Source organism: Bicyclus anynana, chromosome 27 (genome assembly GCF_947172395.1).
Source record: "Bicyclus anynana chromosome 27, ilBicAnyn1.1, whole genome shotgun sequence".
NCBI lineage: Eukaryota > Metazoa > Arthropoda > Insecta > Lepidoptera > Nymphalidae > Bicyclus > Bicyclus anynana.
The window spans coordinates 3,922,732-3,943,967 of NC_069109.1; the positions used below are offsets into that span (position 1 = coordinate 3,922,732).

The 21,236-nt window shown below is 38.5% G+C and overlaps 1 protein-coding gene across 1 annotated transcript in view; it reads left to right on the forward strand.

Moving 5' to 3' along the window:
• LOC128199673 (uncharacterized) overlaps positions 1 to 21,236 on the forward strand; it is a 40,587-nt gene that overhangs the window by 15,019 nt on the left and 4,332 nt on the right. Inside the window, exons 2-5 of the mRNA XM_052890178.1 lie at positions 13,999 to 14,842; positions 15,517 to 16,511; positions 17,798 to 17,925; positions 20,921 to 21,054. Of these exons, the coding sequence (XP_052746138.1) occupies positions 14,036 to 14,842; positions 15,517 to 16,511; positions 17,798 to 17,925; positions 20,921 to 21,054 (2,064 nt within the window). The 5' untranslated portion in view covers positions 13,999 to 14,035. The remainder of the gene's footprint in view (positions 1 to 13,998; positions 14,843 to 15,516; positions 16,512 to 17,797; positions 17,926 to 20,920; positions 21,055 to 21,236) is intronic.

The window sequence follows — 21,236 nt, forward strand, 5'->3', positions numbered from 1 at the left end:
GTTCCTGTTTTCGTTGGAATACGGGTATGAAATATAGCCTATAGCAGTCGGGGATAGTGTAGCTTCCCAAAAGTGAAAGATATTTCCAAATCGGTTTAGTAGTTTCGGAGTTTATTCAATGAAAACAAACAAACAATCAAATCTTTCCTCTTTATAATATTATAGTATAGACTTCTCGTGGTTTCACCCGCGGGGTTAAAACATAACCTATGACATTTACAAATAATGTGGCTTATATTGGTAAAAGAATTTGGATTAAGTAGACTACGGTTAAGTAGATCCAGAGAATGGTGGGGCTAAAAGGTAGCCTATATGTTGCTCAATAACCTCCTCTATCTTCCACTCAAAGTCCCATTAAAATCGGCTAAGCCTTTCTAGTGATTAAGCCAGGTAAACAGACAGATTCACAAACATTAAAGTTTGTTTGAGTCTTAGTATCGTGGTTAGTTAGGTTTCACCTGCGTGGTTCCCGATTCCGTAGGAATGTGGGGATAAAATATAGCCTATAGTATAGGCTATAAAACAAAATATAGCCTATAGTATAGGATATAAAATAGGCTATATTATAAAATATAACCTATAGTATAGGCTATATTATTATAGGGGATAAAATATAGCCTATAGTATAGGCTATATTTTATCCCCTATAGCATAAGGATAAGGGATAGTGCAGCTTCCCAACAGTTGAAATTTCCAAATCAGTTCAGTAGTTGCAGAGCCTATTCAAAACATACAAACAAACAAATCTTTCAGTTTAATAGTATCAGTATTTATGAACAAAGGGCTATATTTCAACCCCGTAAACCAGGGATTAGAGTCCGACCGAAACCTAAACCGAATATTCGTCCGTGGCTTCAACTTTCGGTCGGACACTTATTACCTTACCTTATCAGCCGATGGACGTCCACTGCTGGACATAGGCCTCTTGCATGGACCAAGCACAACGGTCTCGAGCCGCCAGCATCCAGCGGCTCCCTGCACCCGCTTGATATCCTCAATCCACCTAGTGAGGGTCAACCAACACTGCTTTCCGGTGCGGAGTCGCCATTCCAGTACCTTGGGACCCAAACGTCCATCGGCTCTTCGAACTATGTGGTCTGCCCATTGCCACTTCAGCTTCGCGACTAACTGAGCTATGTCGGTGACTTTGGTTCGTCTGCGGATCTCCTCATTCCTGATTCGAAAACAGAGAAACTCCAAGCATAGCTCTCCATCGCCCGCTGAGTGACTGAGTCTTCTAATAAGGCCCATAGTCAGCGACCAAGTATAGGATCCGTATGTCATCACTGGCAACACGCACTGATCGAAGACCTTCGTCTTTTTTTTTTATTCTTTACAAGTTAGCCCTTGACTACAATCTTGACAGACATCGTACTGGAACGCTAAATCGCCTGGCGGTACGTCTTTGCCGGTAGGGTGGTACGCCACGGCCGAAGCCTCCCACCAGCCAGACCTGGACCAATTAAGAAAATCTTATTCTGCCCAGCTGGGGATCGAACCCAGGACCTCCGCTTTGTAAATCCACCGCGCATACCACTGCGCCACGGAGGCCGTCTTCAAGCATTCGGACACTACCAGGGATAAATACCCGTATACGGGAACGAGAACTACGTGGGTGAAACTGCAGGGTTAAGCTAGTTTGTTTAAAAACTGCATTCCGATTGGGGATATCTAACCGCATAGTTTTTTAGGTTATTATGTATTGATGATGATTTCCTTCTATTTTTTATGGTTATCAAAAGATAAATTTGCAAATCCAAGAACTGCAAGTTCTTGTTTACTTGAAAACTTGTTTCTAGGCTTGTAATTTTTAATACCTAACCGGCGTTAGCGCATCTGCTAAATATAGCAACGTGCGAGACAACTGACGTGTATGTACGCAGGCCTCATTCGCACAAGAGTTTTTTTAACGCACGTTAAATAAATTTAAATTGTATAAAAAACTAAAATACACGCTTTTAGCACGCACTATTACAAAAGTGGATATAAACACTGCCTCTGATTCCGTAGGGTGTAGGTTCGAATCCGGCCCGGGGCATGCACCTCCAACTTCTCAGTTGTGTGCATTTTAAGAAATTAAATATCACGTGTCTCAAACGGTGAAGGAAAACATCGTGAGGAAACCTGCACACCAGAGAATTTTCATAATTCTCTGCGTGTGTGAAGTCTGCCAATCCGCATTGGGCCAGCGTGGTGGACTATTGGCCTAACCCCTCTCATTCTGAGAGGAGACTCGAGCTCAGCAGTGAGCCGAATATGGGTTGATAATGATGATGATGATTACAAAAGTTGGATTTAAGTCACATGACTATTTTTTTCGTATTCCTCAACCAACTTGGTCATTTCTTAGCCAATTTTGAAACTTTTTTTTTTGTTTGAACGAGTATACTTCCAGATTGCTCCCATTTAATTTTCATGAAAATCGGTTCAGTAATTTTGTGTTGAAATGAAAATAACGAAATTGCCCGTAGGTACCGTGACGCTTTCGTTACTTAAGCTAGGATATACTAAAAACAGAATAAATAAAATGTTTTTAACAAAAAAAAAACAACCGCCTTCTAAATCACAAATACTTACTGATAACTTTGAAGGCGGTGCCAAACTAGTGGTGTATTAATTAAAGCCGTTTAAATCATAAAGTTATAGGGTTTACAGACAGAACTTTCCCGTGGTTCTTTCACAAACGGCTTTAATTTATACGACACTAACACCACCGCCACTGGCACCGCCTTCAAAGTGATCAGAATTTAGCACATACGATGTTATTTTCCGTTTTTTAGTTTATTAGAAAGTCGATTGACTTTTTGGAGTTTACTCCTTAAGAATATATTTTTGGCGGTAAAATTCGATGAACGATTGACAGCGATATGCTTTTTTGTGCGAAACCTATTCTGCGCACCTTTCAACGTTATAATTCGTGCGTCGGAGCTGACACACACTTTTTTGTTAAAAACATTTTATTAACGTCCGTTAAAAAAACTCTTGTGCGATTTATTGAATTAATAGAGAATCCTTTAAGACGACCTTCACCAACCTGTTTAATGAATGAAATATATTTTATATTAAACTAGCGAACGGCCGCGATTTCGTCCGCGTGAAGTCCTAACCCTACCCTACCTCAATCCCAATTTTCTTTTTATTCTGTACAAGTTAGCCCTTGACTACAATCTCGCCTGATGGTAAGTGATGATGCTTTCTAAAATGGAAGCGGGCTAACTTGTTAGGAGGAGGATGAAAATCCACTCAAATCCACGTAAGAGAATTATCAAAGTCGGTTCAGTAGATCCAGAGATTACTCGACTAAGACTCGTGATAGCCCAGTGGATATGACCTCTGCCTCCGATGCCGGAGGGTGTGGTTTCGAATCCGGTCCGGGACATGCACCTCCAACTTTTCAGTTGTGTGCATTTTAAGAAATTAAATATCACGTGTCTCAAACGGTGAAGGAAAACATCGTGAGGAAACCTGCATACCTCAGAATTTCTTGATTGCGTGTGTGAAGTCTGCCAATACGCATTGGGCCAGCGTGGTGGACTATTGGCCTAACCCCTCTCATTCTGAGAGGAGACTCGAGCTCAGTGAGCCGTATATGGTTTGATAACGACTCGTATAGTCAATTACCGTTACCCTCGATTGCGTAAATAATCGATTCATTAATGTGACGAACCAAAACAAATCAATTAAGAGTAGGTTAACCACACTTTGTAGGTATAACTATAAACCATACAAAATGGCACGAACTAATGACGTCGTAGGCAATGTAATGATCGTTAGATTTGTATGTGCGTACAAACAAAATTACTAATATCTTTGTTATTTGTGTGTTTATGTTTAATGAAAATGCTAAATAACTCCGAATTTTATAATCTTAGAGCATTGCGTTCTTTGGGAGATATTAAATATATTTCTTAATGTTCTATATTATCTGAATCTTTCTGATATAGACTGTGTAGATTTTGTGTAAATTGTAATTTTTTGGACCTCTAAAAAATGGGATAGACGCCTACTGTGGCGGATAGAAGACTTATCATGAAAAAAATTCTGAGGATAGGTGCCCTTAGTAGGGGTTTGGCGACTTAGATTGAACATTGTAATTGGTTTGTTCTGAAATCAAACAACTATATTATTATAATCAGTCTTTATGGTGTTTTATATAACTTTCATTTTCATTTCTTGGCCATCTTTGTCAAAGTTATGCTTTAGCTGTAGCTTTTTAGCAAACTGGTATGCTAACTGACGTATTGCTGTTCGGTCCAGCGGAAATCCAGCTTCTCCTAGTTTGAATGTAAGAGCCACGAGTCGTTTTTTGTTATTACAGTATGTTTTCATAAAACAAATAAAAATAAATGCTGGATATATATAATTTTTTTCAGTAATAATTATGCCAGACAGTAACTACAATGATATGATGCAATACAATACAAAGTAAAAGTAATTCAAATTTAAAACAACAGTAACTTTGAAAATAAGAATTGCTGTTAATGGCAAATCTTCGTCTTAATATTTTAGATGGTATTCCTTATATTTTAGAAATCTGATTTACGCCTTTCTCTCCCTTTTTCATCTCTTTAAACGCTGCTAGCATACTGTCTTCGGTCTAGGTTACAGTACAAGGGACAACACCCTGTTTCCTTTTATATTTACGAGGCATTTTGCTCTTCTGCAATAACACAACACTTATAATAAACAGTTGGGGATAGTTGCCCTTAGGGGCATCTATCCTAATAAAAAACGGGGCAACTATACTTTTTGTAGGGGATAGATGCCCTTATCAATAAAAATAAAAGTTGAGTTTCAATTACTATAAAATCTATCAGTTTACATAGGCTAATCTTCAATGCAAGCAGACAAATAGAAAAAAAAATCAAATTATAAGCGAGAGTAAAAATACACTGTTGAAAGTACTTACGAATCTTATTTTGGCGCCTTTTGTCGTCTCACCGCGGAACATTTTTACTCACAGAGACGAAGCGCATGCACTCAGGTCGAAATTCCTCCCGACACTAAGGTTTGCAGGGGGAGGACTCGTTACTTACAGTAAAATTTAACTTTTACAATGCTCCTAACATAGTGAAATAAAAATCAAGTCATCTATCCCACTGGGGCATCTATCCTGGACTTACCCTAGATTACGTTACGACAATAGCCCAACGGGGTGGTTCGTTCTCCACCCCGTTGGGCTATTGTCGAACCCACCCCTAATACAATCTTTGGTGTAATCTAATTGTAATATTGGTCGTATTTAAAAGACTAGTAGATGCCACGTGGTTCCCGTTCCCGTAGGAATACAGGGATAAAATATAGCATATAGCCTTCCTTGATAAATGGGCTATCTAACACAAAAACAAGAGTTTTTCACAAGACCAGTAGTTCCTGAGATTAGCGCGTTCAATCAAACAAACAAACAAACTCTTCAGCTTTATAATATTAGTATAGATATGGCAAACTAGCGAACGCCCGCGATGTAAACTTACCTCTTCATCACTTTAGGGGTTGAATTTTAAAAATTCTTAAATAACATTACGTTTCGTAATTTTTTGAAATCGGCTTAAAATGGACTTTCCATACAAACTTTTAACCCTAATGTCACCCCTTTCTCTTTTTATTTTAGGGATAAAAAGTAGCCTATGTCCTGCTCCAAGGTCTCATTTATCATAATACCAAAATTCCTCTTAATCGGTTTAGCCGTGAAAAGGTAACAGACAGACAGACAGCATTTATAAAATTACTATAGATATAAAAAATACCATTTTCTAGACATTATTAGTATGGAGTTGATGACTAGGTTTGAATATATTGATTTTTATGATACGTTCGGGTAAATAAGGTCAATGTTAACTGATTTATACATAAAAAGCAAAGACTGTCTGGACATTTGCAAAATAAATGAGATTATAAAAATTCAAAATTTTTTATCGTATTTAGATGAAAATTCATACAGTTTTAGCTTCTTTACATTAAATGTGGCATTTTTAATACATTAACTATAAACATAAACGCACAAATAACAAAGATATTAGTAATTTTGTTGGTACGCACATACAAATCTAACGATCATTACATTGCCTACGACGTCATTACTTCGTGCCATTTTGTTATGGGGCGTTTTTCAGGGATCCGCGGCAGCGCTGCAAATCTGACCCTTTAAACCCCTGTAGCTCCTAAAGTAATGATCGCAGATACACAGGGTATCTGCGATAATTACTTTAGGAGCTACAAAATAATCCTTTTACAAAATTGCTTTACTATTAGCATACTCTTAATTAATACACAATTAAAAAAAGCTGTCATCATCCCTATTGTCGATTAACTAGCGTTATCGATGGTTTGTTTAAAAAAATAGCCAGTTTTTCCTTTAAATACTTATCATTGTGACCTATGAGTCAATTCAAAATACAACGTTGCGTTGATAACAACGTTGCGTTGATAATAATACTTGAAGTTTAAAAACTAATTACTATTTTTAACCGACTTTCAAAAAGCAGGAGGTTCTAGGTTCGGCTGTATGTATCTACTTTTATAACACACTAGCGGACGCCCGCGAATTTTGTTTTTACAAATTCCTCGGGAGCCATGGATTTTTCCGGGATAAAAAGTAGCCTATGTGTTAATCCAGGCTATAATATATCTCAATACCAAATTTCAGCTAATTCGGTTCAGTAGTCGAGGCGTGAAAGAGTATCAAACATTCATATCATCAATATCATCAGTTTTCGCGAATCTCGGGAAACAATGGATTTTTTCGGGATAAAAAGTAGCCTATGTGTTAATCCAGGCTACAATATATCTCAATACCAAATTTCAGCTAATTCGGTTCAGTAGTCGAGGCGTGAAAAAGTAACAAACATTCATATGATCGGATTTTTTCGGAATAAAAAGTAGCCATGTGTTAATCCAAAGTATTCCCATAACTATTTCCATTCCAAATTTCAGCCAAATCGTTTCAGTAGCAGCGGCGTTAAAGAGTAACAAACATCGAAACACACATCCATACATCCATACAAACTTTCGCGTTTATAATATTAGTATTATAGAATATATGTATAATGTATATATCCGGGATATCATAAGAATGGGGATGATGACTAGGTTTGAATATATTGATTTTTATGATACATTCGGGTAAATAAGGTCAATGTTAACTAATTTATACATAAAAATCAAATATTGTCTGGATATTTGCAAAATAAATAAGATTATAAAATTTCAAAATCTATTAAATTTTTTTTATCGTAATTAGATAAAAATTCATACAGTTTTAGCTTCCTTACATTAAATGTGACATTGTTCAATATGCGAACTATAAACATAAACGCACAAATAACAAAGATATTAGTAATTTTGTTTGAACGTCCATACAAACCTAACGATCAGCGAGCCAACGACGTCACTAAATCGTGCCATTTTGTATGGAGCGTTTTTCAGGGATCCGCGGCAGCGCCGCAAATCTGACTCTTTAAATCCCTGTAGCTCCGAAAGTAATGATCGCAGATACCCTGTTACTTTTACAAAATTGCTTTACTATTAGTATACTCTTAATTTATATACAATTTAAAAAACTGTCATCATCCCTATTCTGGTCTTCGGTCGCCAAGCTCTTAGCTTTACATCACTAGAATTGGGATGAACTAAGCATTTTTTATCAACTTATGCAATTATAATTATTTATTTATTTTATTTATGCAGTATTTTCTTCTTCTTCTTCTTCTTCTTTAGAAAAGAATAAATAAATAAAAAATGTCTGCGTTTAAAATCGAACTCTGGTTTAATAAGTTTTACACACCACTTGTCCAGTTGATAACGTCGAAATGTGTTAACTTGATGCACGGCTTTGGTGTTAGGTTTATTTTCGTTACGGAATTTCTTGATTCGGTCGCCGCGATAAAAGCTATTAAAAATTCAACTAAACACTTCATACAATGGTAAGTGTGACTCGCTGTCTTATAGTCCATATTATTAATCTCTACCAATATTATAAAGTTGAAGAGTTTGTTTGTTTAATTAAACGCGCTAATCTCAGAAACTACTGGTCCGATTTGAAAAATTCTTTCAGTGTAAGATAACCCATTTATCAAGGAAAGCTATAGGCTATATTTTATCCCCGTATTCCTACGGGAACGGGAACCACGCGGGTAAAACTAAATGATAACCTTGTGTTTTTAATGTTCTGGTTTGTTGTATTTAATTAATTTGATTTTTTGCCCGACTACGGCGAAGCCAAAAGGAATGGTAATTATTTTGGCAGTCTAGTGACCCTGCCTTCAGCATCCAGGGCCGTGGGTTCGATTCCCACAACTGAAAAATATTTGTGTGCTGAGCATGGATATTTTCCAGTGTCTGTGTGTATTTATACATTATATAAGTATTTATATGTAATATATAAATGTAAATGTAAGAGCCGTGATAGCCCAGTGGATATGACCTCTGCCTCCGATTCCGGAGGGTGTGGGTTCGAATCCGGTCCGGGGCATGCACCTCCAACTTTTCAGTTGTGTGCATTTTAAGAAATTAAATATCACGTGTCTCAAACGGTGAAGGAAAACATCGTGAGGAAACCTGCATACCAAAGAATTTTCTTAATTCTTTGCGTGTGTGAAGTCTGCCAATCCGCATTGGGCCAGCGTGGTGGACTAAGGCCTAATCCCTCTCATTCTGAGAGGAGACTTGAGCTCAGCAGTGAGCCGAATATGGGTTGATGACGACGACGATATAAATGTATATTAATATTATAATATCAACTATCTTAGCACCCATAACACAAGCTACTCTGTATGCTTACTTTGGGGCTAGATAGTGATGTGTATTGTTTAAATATATTTATTTCAAAAAAGACGAAAAAAAAATTATGTATGTTCTACCGTAGCGCCTAAACTACTGAACCGATTTTGATGAATGAGATGTCAAAAGATAGGTAATAATAGCGCGAGTGACATAGACTATATAAATTTTATATGACGGAATTTAAATCTCATATTCCTACCTCGAAAAAATTAAACCGAGATAATCACTATGTGTTTTGTATCAAAAGAAATGTTGAAATTGAAATGCCAACCGGCCCAGGGAACCCAGATATACCCAGATTTGACGACCTCCGTGGCGCAGTGGTATGCGCGGTGGATTCACAAGACGGTGGTCCTGGGTTCGATCCCCGGCTTGGCAGGTTGAGATTTTCTTATATTGTCCAGGTCTGGCTGGTGGGAGGCTTTGGCCGTGGCTAGTTACCACCCTACCGGCAAAGACGTACCGCCAAGCGATTTAGCGTTCGGGTACGATGCCGTGTAGACACCGAAAGGGGTGTGGATTTTCATCCTCCTCCTAACAAGTTAGCCCGCTTCCATCTTAGACTGCATCATCACTTACCATCAGGTGAGATTGTAGTCAAGGGCTAACTTGTAAAGAATAAAAATAAAAAGAACAATACCCCCGTATCCTACTAATATTATAAACGCGAAAGTTTGTATGGATGTTTGGATGTATGTTTGGATGTTTGTTACTCTTTAACGCCGCTACTACTGAAGCGATTTGGCTAAAATTTGGAATGGAAATGGATTTTACTCTGGATTAACACATAGGCTACTTTTTATCCCGAATAAATCCATGGTTTCTCGAGATTTGCGAAAACTGATGAATTTGATGATATGAATGTTTGTTACTAATTCACACCTCAACTACTAAACCGAATTAGCTGAAATTTGGTATTAAGATATACTATAGCCTGGATTAACACATAGGCTACTTTTTATCCTAGAAAATCCATGGTTCCCGTGGGATTTGTGAAAAACTAAATTCCACGCGGACGAAGTCGCAGGCGTCCGCTAGTAAAAGTATACTACTTGAATATATATACATTTTTTATCACTCTTCAAGAATATTAGGCTCAATAAAAGTATGCTTCTTGAAGATATATAAATTTTGGGAAAGAATAACCGAATGTCTGCAAATATACTCGAGTTGGGTCTCAAATGATGACTTGATCGAGAGTGTAATTAATAATTTCATGACCTTCAGGGGCTTATCAGAATTTTAAATTTTATGTTAAATAAAAATTAAATATACGCGTATCAGACGGTGAAGGATAAACATCGTGAGGAAACCTGCATATTTAAGAATTTTTAATTAGTATGTGAAGTCTGCCAATCAGCATTGGGCCAGCTTGGTGGACTATTAGCCTTACCCCTCATTCTTAGAGGAGAGGGAAAGATGGGTTGTTAATGATGAGGTACTTTTTGAATTTAAAGACAAATAGAACTTTATAAAATGTATAGATAAATAATCTGAATGAAATGCATTTTATCAGATAACGACGCCGCACGGTTTCACCCGTGTGGTTCCCGTTCCCGTAGGAATACGGGGATAATATATAACCTTCCTCGATAAATGGGCTATCTAACACTGAAAGAAATTTTCAAATCGGACCAGTAGTTCCTGAGATTAGCGCGTTCAAGCAAACAAACTCATCAGCTTTATAATATAAGTAAAGATAATGTTTGATAATAATGATAAAATTCTGAATATAACACATTGATAACGAATTCTAATGATTAGCAGTGATATCATTTTATTGGTAATCTATGACTAATCTAAATATACTTAAAGGTGACTGACTGACATAGTGATCTATCAACACACAGCCCAAACCACTGGACGGATCGGGATGATATTTGGCATGCAGGCAGATGTTATGACGTAGCCATCCGCTAAGAAAGGATTTTGATCAATTCTATCCCCAAGAGGATAAAATAGGGGATGAAAGTTTTTTAAATTGTATATAAATTAAGAGTACGCTAATAGTAAAGCAATTTTGTAAAAGGAACAGGGTATCTGCGATCATTACTTTCGGAGCTACAGGGATTTAAATGGTCAGATTTGCGGCTCTGCCGCGGATCCCTGAAAAACGCCCCATACAAAATGACACGAACTAATGACGTCGTAGGTAATGTAGTGATCGTTAGATTTGTATGTGCGTACAAACAAAATTACTAATATCTTTGTTATTTGTGCGTTTATGTTTATAGTCCATTTATTAAAAAATGTCACATTTAATGTAAGGAAGCTAAAACTGTATGAATTTTCATCTAATTACGATGAAAAATTTTTAATAGATTTTGAAATTTTATAATCTCATTTATTTTGCAAATATCCAGATAATCTTAGCTTTTTATATATAAATTAGTTAACAATGTACCCTATTTACTCGAATGTATCATAAAAATCAATTTAATCAAACCTAGTCATCATCCCCATTAATAATTTCATGACATTCTGGGATTTTTCAAAATTTTCATTTACACACTGTTTTTTTGGTTAGATATAAGTTATGTATTGGGTCCTAACTTTTACTAAACCATACGAATATTTCCCCTGTCTGTTTTTCAAATCGTCTACGTTATCGCGATCTGCTAAAAAATCAGAGAGACCATCGATTATGAAACACGGCTAAAACTCACGTAATATTAGTTCGGAGTATGCCTGACTAGTTTTGTTCTCTGGTATGCAGGTTTCCTCACGATGTTTTCCTTCACCGTTTGAGACACGTAATATTTAATTTTACGTGATTTTAAAAAAAATTAATACAGCTTTCTAATAATACTAAACTATGGCAGTTAAAGGGTCTACACACGGCCCTAAAATCGGTGGCAATATCGGGGCAGTGGTGGGGAGGACCCTGACAAATCTTACCCGTTTTTTTTTTCTCTCATTTATTTATTAGTTCTTTTTTTTTAATTTTTAACAATGTCAATATAAATATAAAATACTACACTATTAAAAATTTATAAAAAAAAATCAACCCTCCAGCTGCGGGACATTTGAGTGTTCAAGCAACCGGTGGTCAGGGCTCCAGAGTGAGGAACCTCCTCACAATACGCGCCGTCTCGAGAATCACTGCCTTTTGTATCCGACTCTTGATCCAACAGTTAAGCGAAAGCTTCTTAAGGTGTTGGTCGAAGCTTTTCGCTATAAGACCATTGACTGAAACAACTATCGGAACAATAATAGTTGACTCAACATTCCACATGGCGGTAATCTCGTAAGCAAGGTCCAAGTATTTTGATACTTACCCGATTTTTTTATTATTACCTACCCTAAATCTAACATTGCTTCAGGCGAGCTCACGATTTAGGGACGATTATCGTCTAGGGAGCGTTGTCGGTACGAGTGAAGGGAAATCGGGACCGATTTCTATGTAGTATGCTTAGAGGTCGCTAACTATGGGCCTCATAAGAAGGCTCAGTGTCACACAGCGGGCGATGGAACGAGCTATGTTAGGAGTATCTTTGCGTGATCGAATCAGAAATGAGGAGATCCGCAGAAGAACCAAAGTCACCGACATAGCTCAACGAGTTGCGAAGCTGAAGTGGCAATGGGCGGAGCACATAGTTCGAAGAGCCGATGGTCGTTGGGGTCCCAAAGTGCTGGAATGGCGACCCCGCACTAGTAAGCGCAGTGTTGGCCGACCCCCCACCAGGTGGACTGACGACATCAAGCGAGTCGCAGGGATTCGCTGGATGCAGGTGGCTCAGTATCGTGATGTTTGGAAGTACCTACAAAAGGCCTATGTCCTGCAGTGGACGTCCATCGGCTGATATGATGATGATGATGATGCGCTCGAGTGCTGTAAAGTGGGCGGATAATTGTGCCTCTGAGTATATAATTTTAATCGGTGCTGCCCTTTGAGGTCATCAAGTGAATCACAAATAATATATTTACGACGTGAGCTTAATGCAACAATGATAATAATTAATTTAATAATAGCAATAATGATTTAATACGTATTATCCTTAAAATTTGTAAATTCATTAGTTACCATAAAAGTTATCTTGTTAACCGTATTCGCGATATAGTATGAGAGCCGGCACAAGAAATATATACCCTCATCTGTCGTGATCAAACCATATTCGGCTCACTGCTGAGCTCGAGTCTCCTCTCCTTAAGCCACCACGCTGGCACAATGCGGATTGGCAGACTTCACACACGCAGAGAATTAAGAAAATTCTCATGTATGCAGGTTTCCTCATGATGTTTTCCTTCACCGTTTGAGACACGTGATATTTAATTTCTTAAAATACACACAACTGAAAAGTTGGAGGTGCATGCCCCGGACCGGATTCGAACCGACACCCTCCGGAATCGGAGGCAGAGGTCATATCCACTGGTCTATTACAGCTCTCTATTTATTTTTTAGGGACAAAATAGTAGATTGTTATACAAGGGGCTAAAAAGTCCCATCATATACGAAGTATTTTTAAAGCACGAGCCGTAAGGCGAGGGTCGCTAAAAATCCGAGTTTATAATGGGTTTAGCCCCGCGTGTTACTCTATACTTGTCACTATAATTGCGAGAAAATGAACTAATTTAGTACAGTATTCAATATTAAAATTCTTTTTGCTCGCAACTCAATTATAATCAAATTAAAAAAATACGCATTCCACAGACAAGAACGCTGTATTTCGTTTCAATTTAAAAATTTTAACCGACTTCCAAAAAGGGGGAGGTTCTACGTTCGGCTGTATGTATGTTTTTTTTTTCTTAATCAAACAATCAGGGCATTACATAATATTAAGTACTCGTACCCACCTATGATGATTCTATTTACGAATAAAACCTCCTTTGTTTTATAGACGTCATTATTTTAGAATGATTATACTATTAACGAATTAAACCTTTTTCGTTTTACTCGTAACAGACAAAAATGAAAATAAATAAAACAGAAAGAATTACTTTAGCCCCTAGAGGCTGAAATGCTTGTTTAACCCCGCTGTGGTGTGTTAATATAACAGTGTTTTTGAGCAAGAGTAGTGAAAAGTTTTTTTTTTTTTTAAAATGCCTGTATGCCAGTGAGCCGAATATGGGTTGATAATGATGATGATGATGATGATGATGATGATGATGATGATGATGATGATGATGATGTTGATGATGATGATGATGATGATGATGATGATGATGATGATGATGATGATCCAGATAATGTTACTAATAAAGAAATACTTGTTACAGATGCAGGAGGGACTAGAAGCTCTTTAATCTGCTCACTATGTGCCATTCCAAGTTCCCCGTACAAAACAACACACCAATGGCTGAAAGTAAAAACACTACAACGATGACGGAATGCGAAAACAATACAACAATGGCGGAAAACAAAAACTCCCTCAGAAAAAAACTATGGGAACCGTTAGTCGCACTATTCCGAAAGAACAAGAAAGACAAGAAGAAACAAACAAAAAACAGAAAGCAAGAATCAGAGGAAATTCAAACAAATATTAATGAGATTACACAAAATGAGATGCGCGTGGAAGCGCCATTCGAGAATCTCCTCAAAAAGTTGGAGAAACTCGAAATCGAGAAGAAAGCACGGCTGAATAACGAAGCATCGGGTCTCAACGACCAAGACGACGACTCTATTTGCGATTTTCAAAATGAGGTTGAAAGAGAGAAAGGAGTGTTAGAAGAGTTTATAGAAACAGACAAAAAGTCACGAATAGATTCAACGCCGAGTCTTAACGATTGTGACGCAGAACTTCTGGAGAATTTCAACCAACTTGTAATCGAGAAGAAGGAAGATGAAGAAGACGATGAAGAATTGAAGAAGTTTTCAACTAAAATTGTGTGCGAAGACAGGGCTTCGAGGATCGATTCTCAGTCATCCGAAGATAGTGGATTCGCTGATAACTCAGCCCAAGATTCTGATGGAAATGAAGATAAAGAAGAGGAAGATGATAAAGAAGATATTGGTGGTAAGACTAAAAAGAAGAAAGTGCAGAAGGCTTACCTCAGAAGGGGTCCTGACAGGAACGACAAATTAAAATCGAAGCAAGCTACCGCTTCCATTCGTCCATATGAGGTAATTTTTACTACTTATATAAGAAATTAACTGACGCCGCGTGGTTTCACCCGCGTGGATCCTGTTACCGTTAGAAATACGTGAATAATATATAGGCTTTAGCCTTCCTCGTTAAATTGACTATCTAACACTGAAAGAGTTTTTGAAATCGGACCAGTAGTTTCTCAGATTAGCGCGTTCAGGCGAGCAATCAACAAATCTTCAGGTTATTTTATTTTAATATAGATAACGTTGAGGAGTTCCCCTTTCGTCTTCATCGCCAGACCCTTAATAACAGTCACAACCCATCTAGGTGGAAAGTTCTCATCAATACAAATGAATCAAGCTCAATCACAAGGTAGCTACTGTAAACCATTCAGGAGATCCTTTAGGTGTCTTTCGTCTCCATCACCAGACCCTCAATGAGTCACAACCTATGTTGATGTAAAGTTCTCATCAATACAAATTATTTAATATTAATATAATAGATCCCAACGGTTTCACCCGCGTGGTTCCCGTTCCTGTAAGAATACTATATAGCCTATAGCCTACCGCGATAAATGGGCTATGTAACACTGAAAGAATTTTTCAAATCGAGTTGTTCCTGAGATTAGCGCGTTTAAGCAAACAAACAGACTCTTCAGCTTTATAATATTAGTATAGAATATAGATGTGTTGATTATTATTTTTTGCAGATACGGAACCCTCAGATGCACTCTGGCGGGCAAGTGATCGTGAAAACAGACTTCGTCACAGTGCCCACACCGCCGAAAATACACGATCAACTCCCACCGTCAATCAACATATCAACTTGTGAAGAAATTGACCTGTCTTTCTTATCTCAAGAAGATATAAACAAATGCCTAAGTGTTTTGCCATTTGAAGTTGATGAAGGGTTAAACCAACCCAGCCAAACATATCAACCCTCACAAACATATCAATTCACCCAAACACATCAACTCTCCCAAACGCATCAACTCGCCCAAACAAATCAACTTACACAAACATATCAACTCGCACAAACGCATCAACTCGCCCAAACAAATCAACTTACACAAGCACATCAACCCAGTGAACCCGAAAATCTCCTAGATCTGGACATGAATGAAGAATTTGATGACGTAAGCGAAAATGTTGGCTTGGAGTTGGAGCGTTACATACTACCAACACCACCCAGCTCTGTCAACAGCTTTATGTATTCTCCCCAAAATTCAAGCATGGAATCCCCCCACAAAACCATAGACACATCACCAGGGAGCCCCAATTTATCGTTGGACGACGATCTCGAAAAGTTTATGGAAATAATCCCTAGATCTTTACCAATTCACGCACGCAATGCATCACCAATTTTCCCCCAATTTGGGGAAATCACACCACCTGATAATTCAATAAGAACTTCACCACCCTATCAGTATGGGGAAATCACCTCACCCGAGAACTCAGTGATGTCTTCACCATCGTACCAACAATTTGGGGAGATTACCCCACCCGGAACAGTGTACAAAAATCTGAAAAACTACAAAGACCGCCAAAAGGAGTTGGCGAAGCAATTCGCCAAAATGGAGTGTTGCCAGTTAATTTTGAAACCCTGTAAAGAGATCTTTCGAGAGAAACTACGTAAGCTGTCGAAGGAGAAAAGGAAATGGCTGTGCTTGAGTGTTGCCAGCTTGGAGCTAAAATCTGCCTACAGGTATTTTTTTATTACAGCATTCGACAATGAAGACCAAATTAAACAATTTTTAGCAAAACTACTCAGAAGTGGATTAAAAAAATAAGAAAACCAATGTTGAACAAAGGTTGTGGTTACAATATTTGTCAGGACAACTTAATGGGGATGATGACTAGGTTTGAATAAATTGATTTTTATGATACATTCGGGTAAATAAGGTCAATGTTAAATAATTTATATATTTGCAAAATATGCATTATATTTGCAAAATAAATGAGATTATAAAATTTTAAAAACTATTAAAAATCTTTTATCGTAATTATATGAAAATTCATATAGTTTAGCTTCCTAACATTAAATGTGACATTTTTTAATATATGAACTATAAACGTATATATAAAAAGATATTAGTAATTTTGTTTGAACGCACATACAAATCTAACTATCATTACCTACGACGTCATTAGTTCGTGCCATTTTGTATGGGGCGTTTTTCAGGGATCCGCGGCAGCGCCGCAAATCTGACCCTTTAAATCCCTGTACCTCCGAAAGTAATAATCGCAGATACCCTGTTACTTTTACAAAATTGCTTTACTATTAGCATGCTCCTAATTTATATACAATTTAAAAAGTGTCATCATCCCTATTAACAAATCACTGTAACCAAAACCCTAAGATGGAAGAGAATACCTTGAGCAGTCCCAGAGACTCCGGATTCAGGTTTAAGGTATCCCTTCCGAAATGCCAACACTCGTCATTCACTGCTCAAGCCATTCTATCCCAAGTAACCCATGAAGGAATAAACATGAGTTGTGGCAGCTCGAACGCCACGAGACCACTAAAGCCGACTGTACGGCGAGCGCCTTATATCGCCAGTCGCTCCCGCCCGATCGCTCCTCCAAAAATAACATCGTATTAGCTACTTTCTGATTACTTTGAAGGCGGTGCCAACACAGGACATACGATATTATCTTTCGCTTTTTAGTTTTATTTTTGTGATCTTGAAGTTGGTCAAATTTTTTTTGTTAAAAAGATTTTTCTACGGTAAAGTAAATGAAAAAATTGGTGTTGGGCATGGTCCTTCTAGATTTAGTCTCGGCGTAGCCTCCTAGATTTTGTCTCTTAAAAGGAAGCCTGAGTTTTAGTAGCCATGTAACTTGTTTACTTGTGTGGTTATAAACATTACCAATTGACCTTGTAAGCTTTGTGATATGGTTTGAGGTTTTTCCGGTTACCAGACGAGTGGCTCTTGGTTCGTCAATAAATTGTTTAAGAAAGTGATCAATTTGTTAATTTTTTTCTTTCAGCGTCCTTATTCATACACTACGGGATCTGTCCAAGTGTGACAAGGAGGAAGAGCTGAAGGAGGCGCTCTTCTGTCTGGTGTGCACCAAGGTGCTGTCAGAACAGAAGATACTCTTCGTCGAGGAGTTTGGTAAGTCTTTCTGTGTCACCATCTCTTACATACACTATGGGATGTCTCCAAGAGTGACAAGGAGGCGCTCTTCTGTCTGGTGTGCAACAAGGTGCTGTCAGAACAGAAGATACTCTTCGTCGAGGAGTTTGGTAAGTCTTTCTGTGTCACCATCTCTTACATACACTATGGGATGTCTCCAAGAGTGACAAGGAGGAAGAGCTCAAGGAGGCGCTCTTCTGTCTGGTGTGCAACAAGGTGCTGTCAGAACAGAAGACACTCTTCGTCGAGGAGTTTGGTAAATCTTTCTGTGTCACCATCTCTTACATACACTATGGGATGTCTCCAAGAGTGACAAGGAGGAAGAGCTCAAGGAGGCGCTCTTCTGTCTGGTGTGCAACAAGGTGCTGTCAGAACAGTAGACTCTCTTCGTGGAGGAGTTTGGTAAGTCTTTCTGTGTCACCATCTCTTACATACACTATGGGATGTCTCCAAGAGTGACAAGGAGGAAGAGCTCAAGGAGGCGCTCTTCTGTCTGGTGTGCCCCAAGGTGCTGTCAGAACAGAAGACTCTCTTCGTCGAGGAGTTTGGTAAGTCTTTCTGTGTCACCATCTCTTACATACACTATGGGATGTCTCCAAGAGTAACAAGGAGGAAGAGGTCTTAGAGTCGCTCTTCTGTCTGGTGTGCACCAAGGTGCAATCAGAACAGAAGACACTCTTCGTCGAGGAGTTTGGTAAGTCTTTCTGTGTCACCATCTCTTACATACACTATGGGCTGTTTCCAAAAGTGACAAGGAGGAAGAGCTCAAGGAGGCGCTCTTCTGTCTGGTGTGCAACAAGGTGCTGTCAGAACAGAAGACACTCTTCGTCGATGAGTTTGGTAAGTCTTTCTGTGTCACCATCTCTTACATACACTATGGGATGTCTCCAAGAGTGACAAGGAGGAAGAGCTGAAGGAGGCGCTCTTCTGTCTGGTGTGCAACAAGGTGCTGTCAGAACAGAAGACAATCTTCGTCGAGGAGTTTGGTAAGTCTTTCTGTGTCACCATCTCTTACATACACTATGGGATGTCTCCAAGAGTGACAAGGAGGAAGAGCTCAAGGAGGCGCTCTTCTGTCTGGTGTGCAACAAGGTGCTGTCAGAACAGAAGACACTCTTCGTCGAGGAGTTTGGTAAGTCTTTCTGTGTCACCATCTCTTACATACACTATGGGATGTCTCCAAGAGTGACAAGGAGGAAGAGCTCAAGGAGGCGCTCTTCTGTCTGGTGTGCAACAAGGTGCTGTCAGAACAGAAGACACTCTTCGTCGAGGAGTTTGGTAAGTCTTTCTGTGTCACCATCTCTTACATACACTATGGGATGTCTCCAAGAGTGACAAGGTAAAACTCTTTATAATATAAGTATAATTAATTTAGATATATGGCCAATTGGTCAACTACTTATAGCTATCGAGAAGTCTTTAACTTCCTCAGTCCATGCATGCCCTTGAGTGTACGTCAAACCTACCACACACTGCGCCCATACAGGGAAATAGACTATAAATAAAATCATCAGTGTTAAGGCTCGCTTACACTATGACAGTGTAACTCGGCTCTAAGACTTGACTCATTCATTGACTACTTATGAGCATAGTTTAATGGCCTACTACCAATGATAATGTAATACTATAGATCGGTTACGTCCGAATAATTTGGCTGTGATTACCTAGTGGATATGACCTCTGCCTCCGATTCCAGGGGTGTAGGTTCGAATCTGGTCCGGGCATGCACCTTCAACTTTTCAGTTGTGTGCATTTTAAGAAATTAAATATCACGTGTCTCAAACGGTGAAGGAAAACATCATGAGGAAACCTGCATACCAGAGAATTTTCTTAGTTCTCTGCGTGTGTGAAGTCTGCCAATCCGCATTGCGCCAGCGTGGTGGACTATTTTCTAACTATTCTACTAATTCTAATTCTATACAAAATTTAGCTAAAAGTATTAAGTTGTCGTTGATCTTAGTGAAAGAGAATTTGTAGACAAATCTAAATACGCATGAAAAGTGAAAGGTGCGCAAATTGGTTGCGCACAAAAAACGTAACGCAATCATTCGTTCATCGAATTTTACTGCCCATATTCTCTTCATACCGGGGGCTATATATGAAAAATCGATTCATAAGGAGTAAACTCCTTTAAAGTAAGATGTCGCTCGCATTTTGATGAACTCTCCTCGTGTAAGTTAGGCTTAAAACTAATGTATGATGTTAATTGCTTTCAAGGACAGACACTTGTGTAATTTGATATCGTGATAATGCAAGCCGTCCAACAAGCTTTCTTGAAAGACTAGCCTGCGCCCCGCAGTTTCAACCGCGTAGTTCTCGTTCCCGTGGTAATACGGGGATATGTAGCCTATGACACTCACAAATAACGTGGCTTCTAGTGGTAAAAGAATTTTCCAAATCGCTTCAGTTGATCCAGAGATTATATCTTACAAAACTTATTAAGCCCCGACGCAAAAAGACGGGCGTTTTAAGTTTGACGTGTCTGTCTGTCTATGGCACCATAGCTCCCGAACGGATGAAGCGATTTTAATTTAGTTTGTTTTGTATGAAAGGTGACTTATGTGCGAGTGTTCTTAGACATGTTTGATGAAAATCGGTTGAGCCGTTTAAAAGTTGTGGCGGTGAAAGTGGGGAAGAAAATCCGAATGTCTCCAAATATACTCGAGTGGGGTCTCAAATGAAAGCGATTTGAAAGAGAATATTGACGACTTGAACGAGAGTGTAATTAATAATTTTATGACATTCGGGCAATGATATAAAATACTGTTAGATGTGTTACTATGAAAAATGAGGCGCTCAAAAGAGGAAATGGCAAACATGGCATGGACCCCATGCCATGTTTTTCCGTGTTGGGTAGACCGACTACTTATTTGATATTGATTTTCTGTATCCTACAACTTACACAATTTTATAAACATATATAATAATTTTTTTACTTCATAGTTATGATAAATGTTGCGTATATTTGTTTTAGGTCTGAGCCTGCTGCGGTTCGCGGTGCTACAGTGCTACCAGCGGCCGGTGATCACTCGCTATCTGGTGGAATGCGTGCGTGTGGTCACCAGGAGCGACGAGTACAAACGTACGGGCGACATTGTCTTCACTGAGGTATCTATCACATTATTTATTGGCGGAACCACGCGGTTTCTCGTGACGATACGAGCATAAAATGTATTACGAGTGTAAATATCCTGTAATACTCACAAATAACGTCGCTTTCTACGGGTAAAAGAATTTTCAAAATCGGTTCAGTAGAACCAGAGATTACCCCCTACAAAGCTCACTTATTA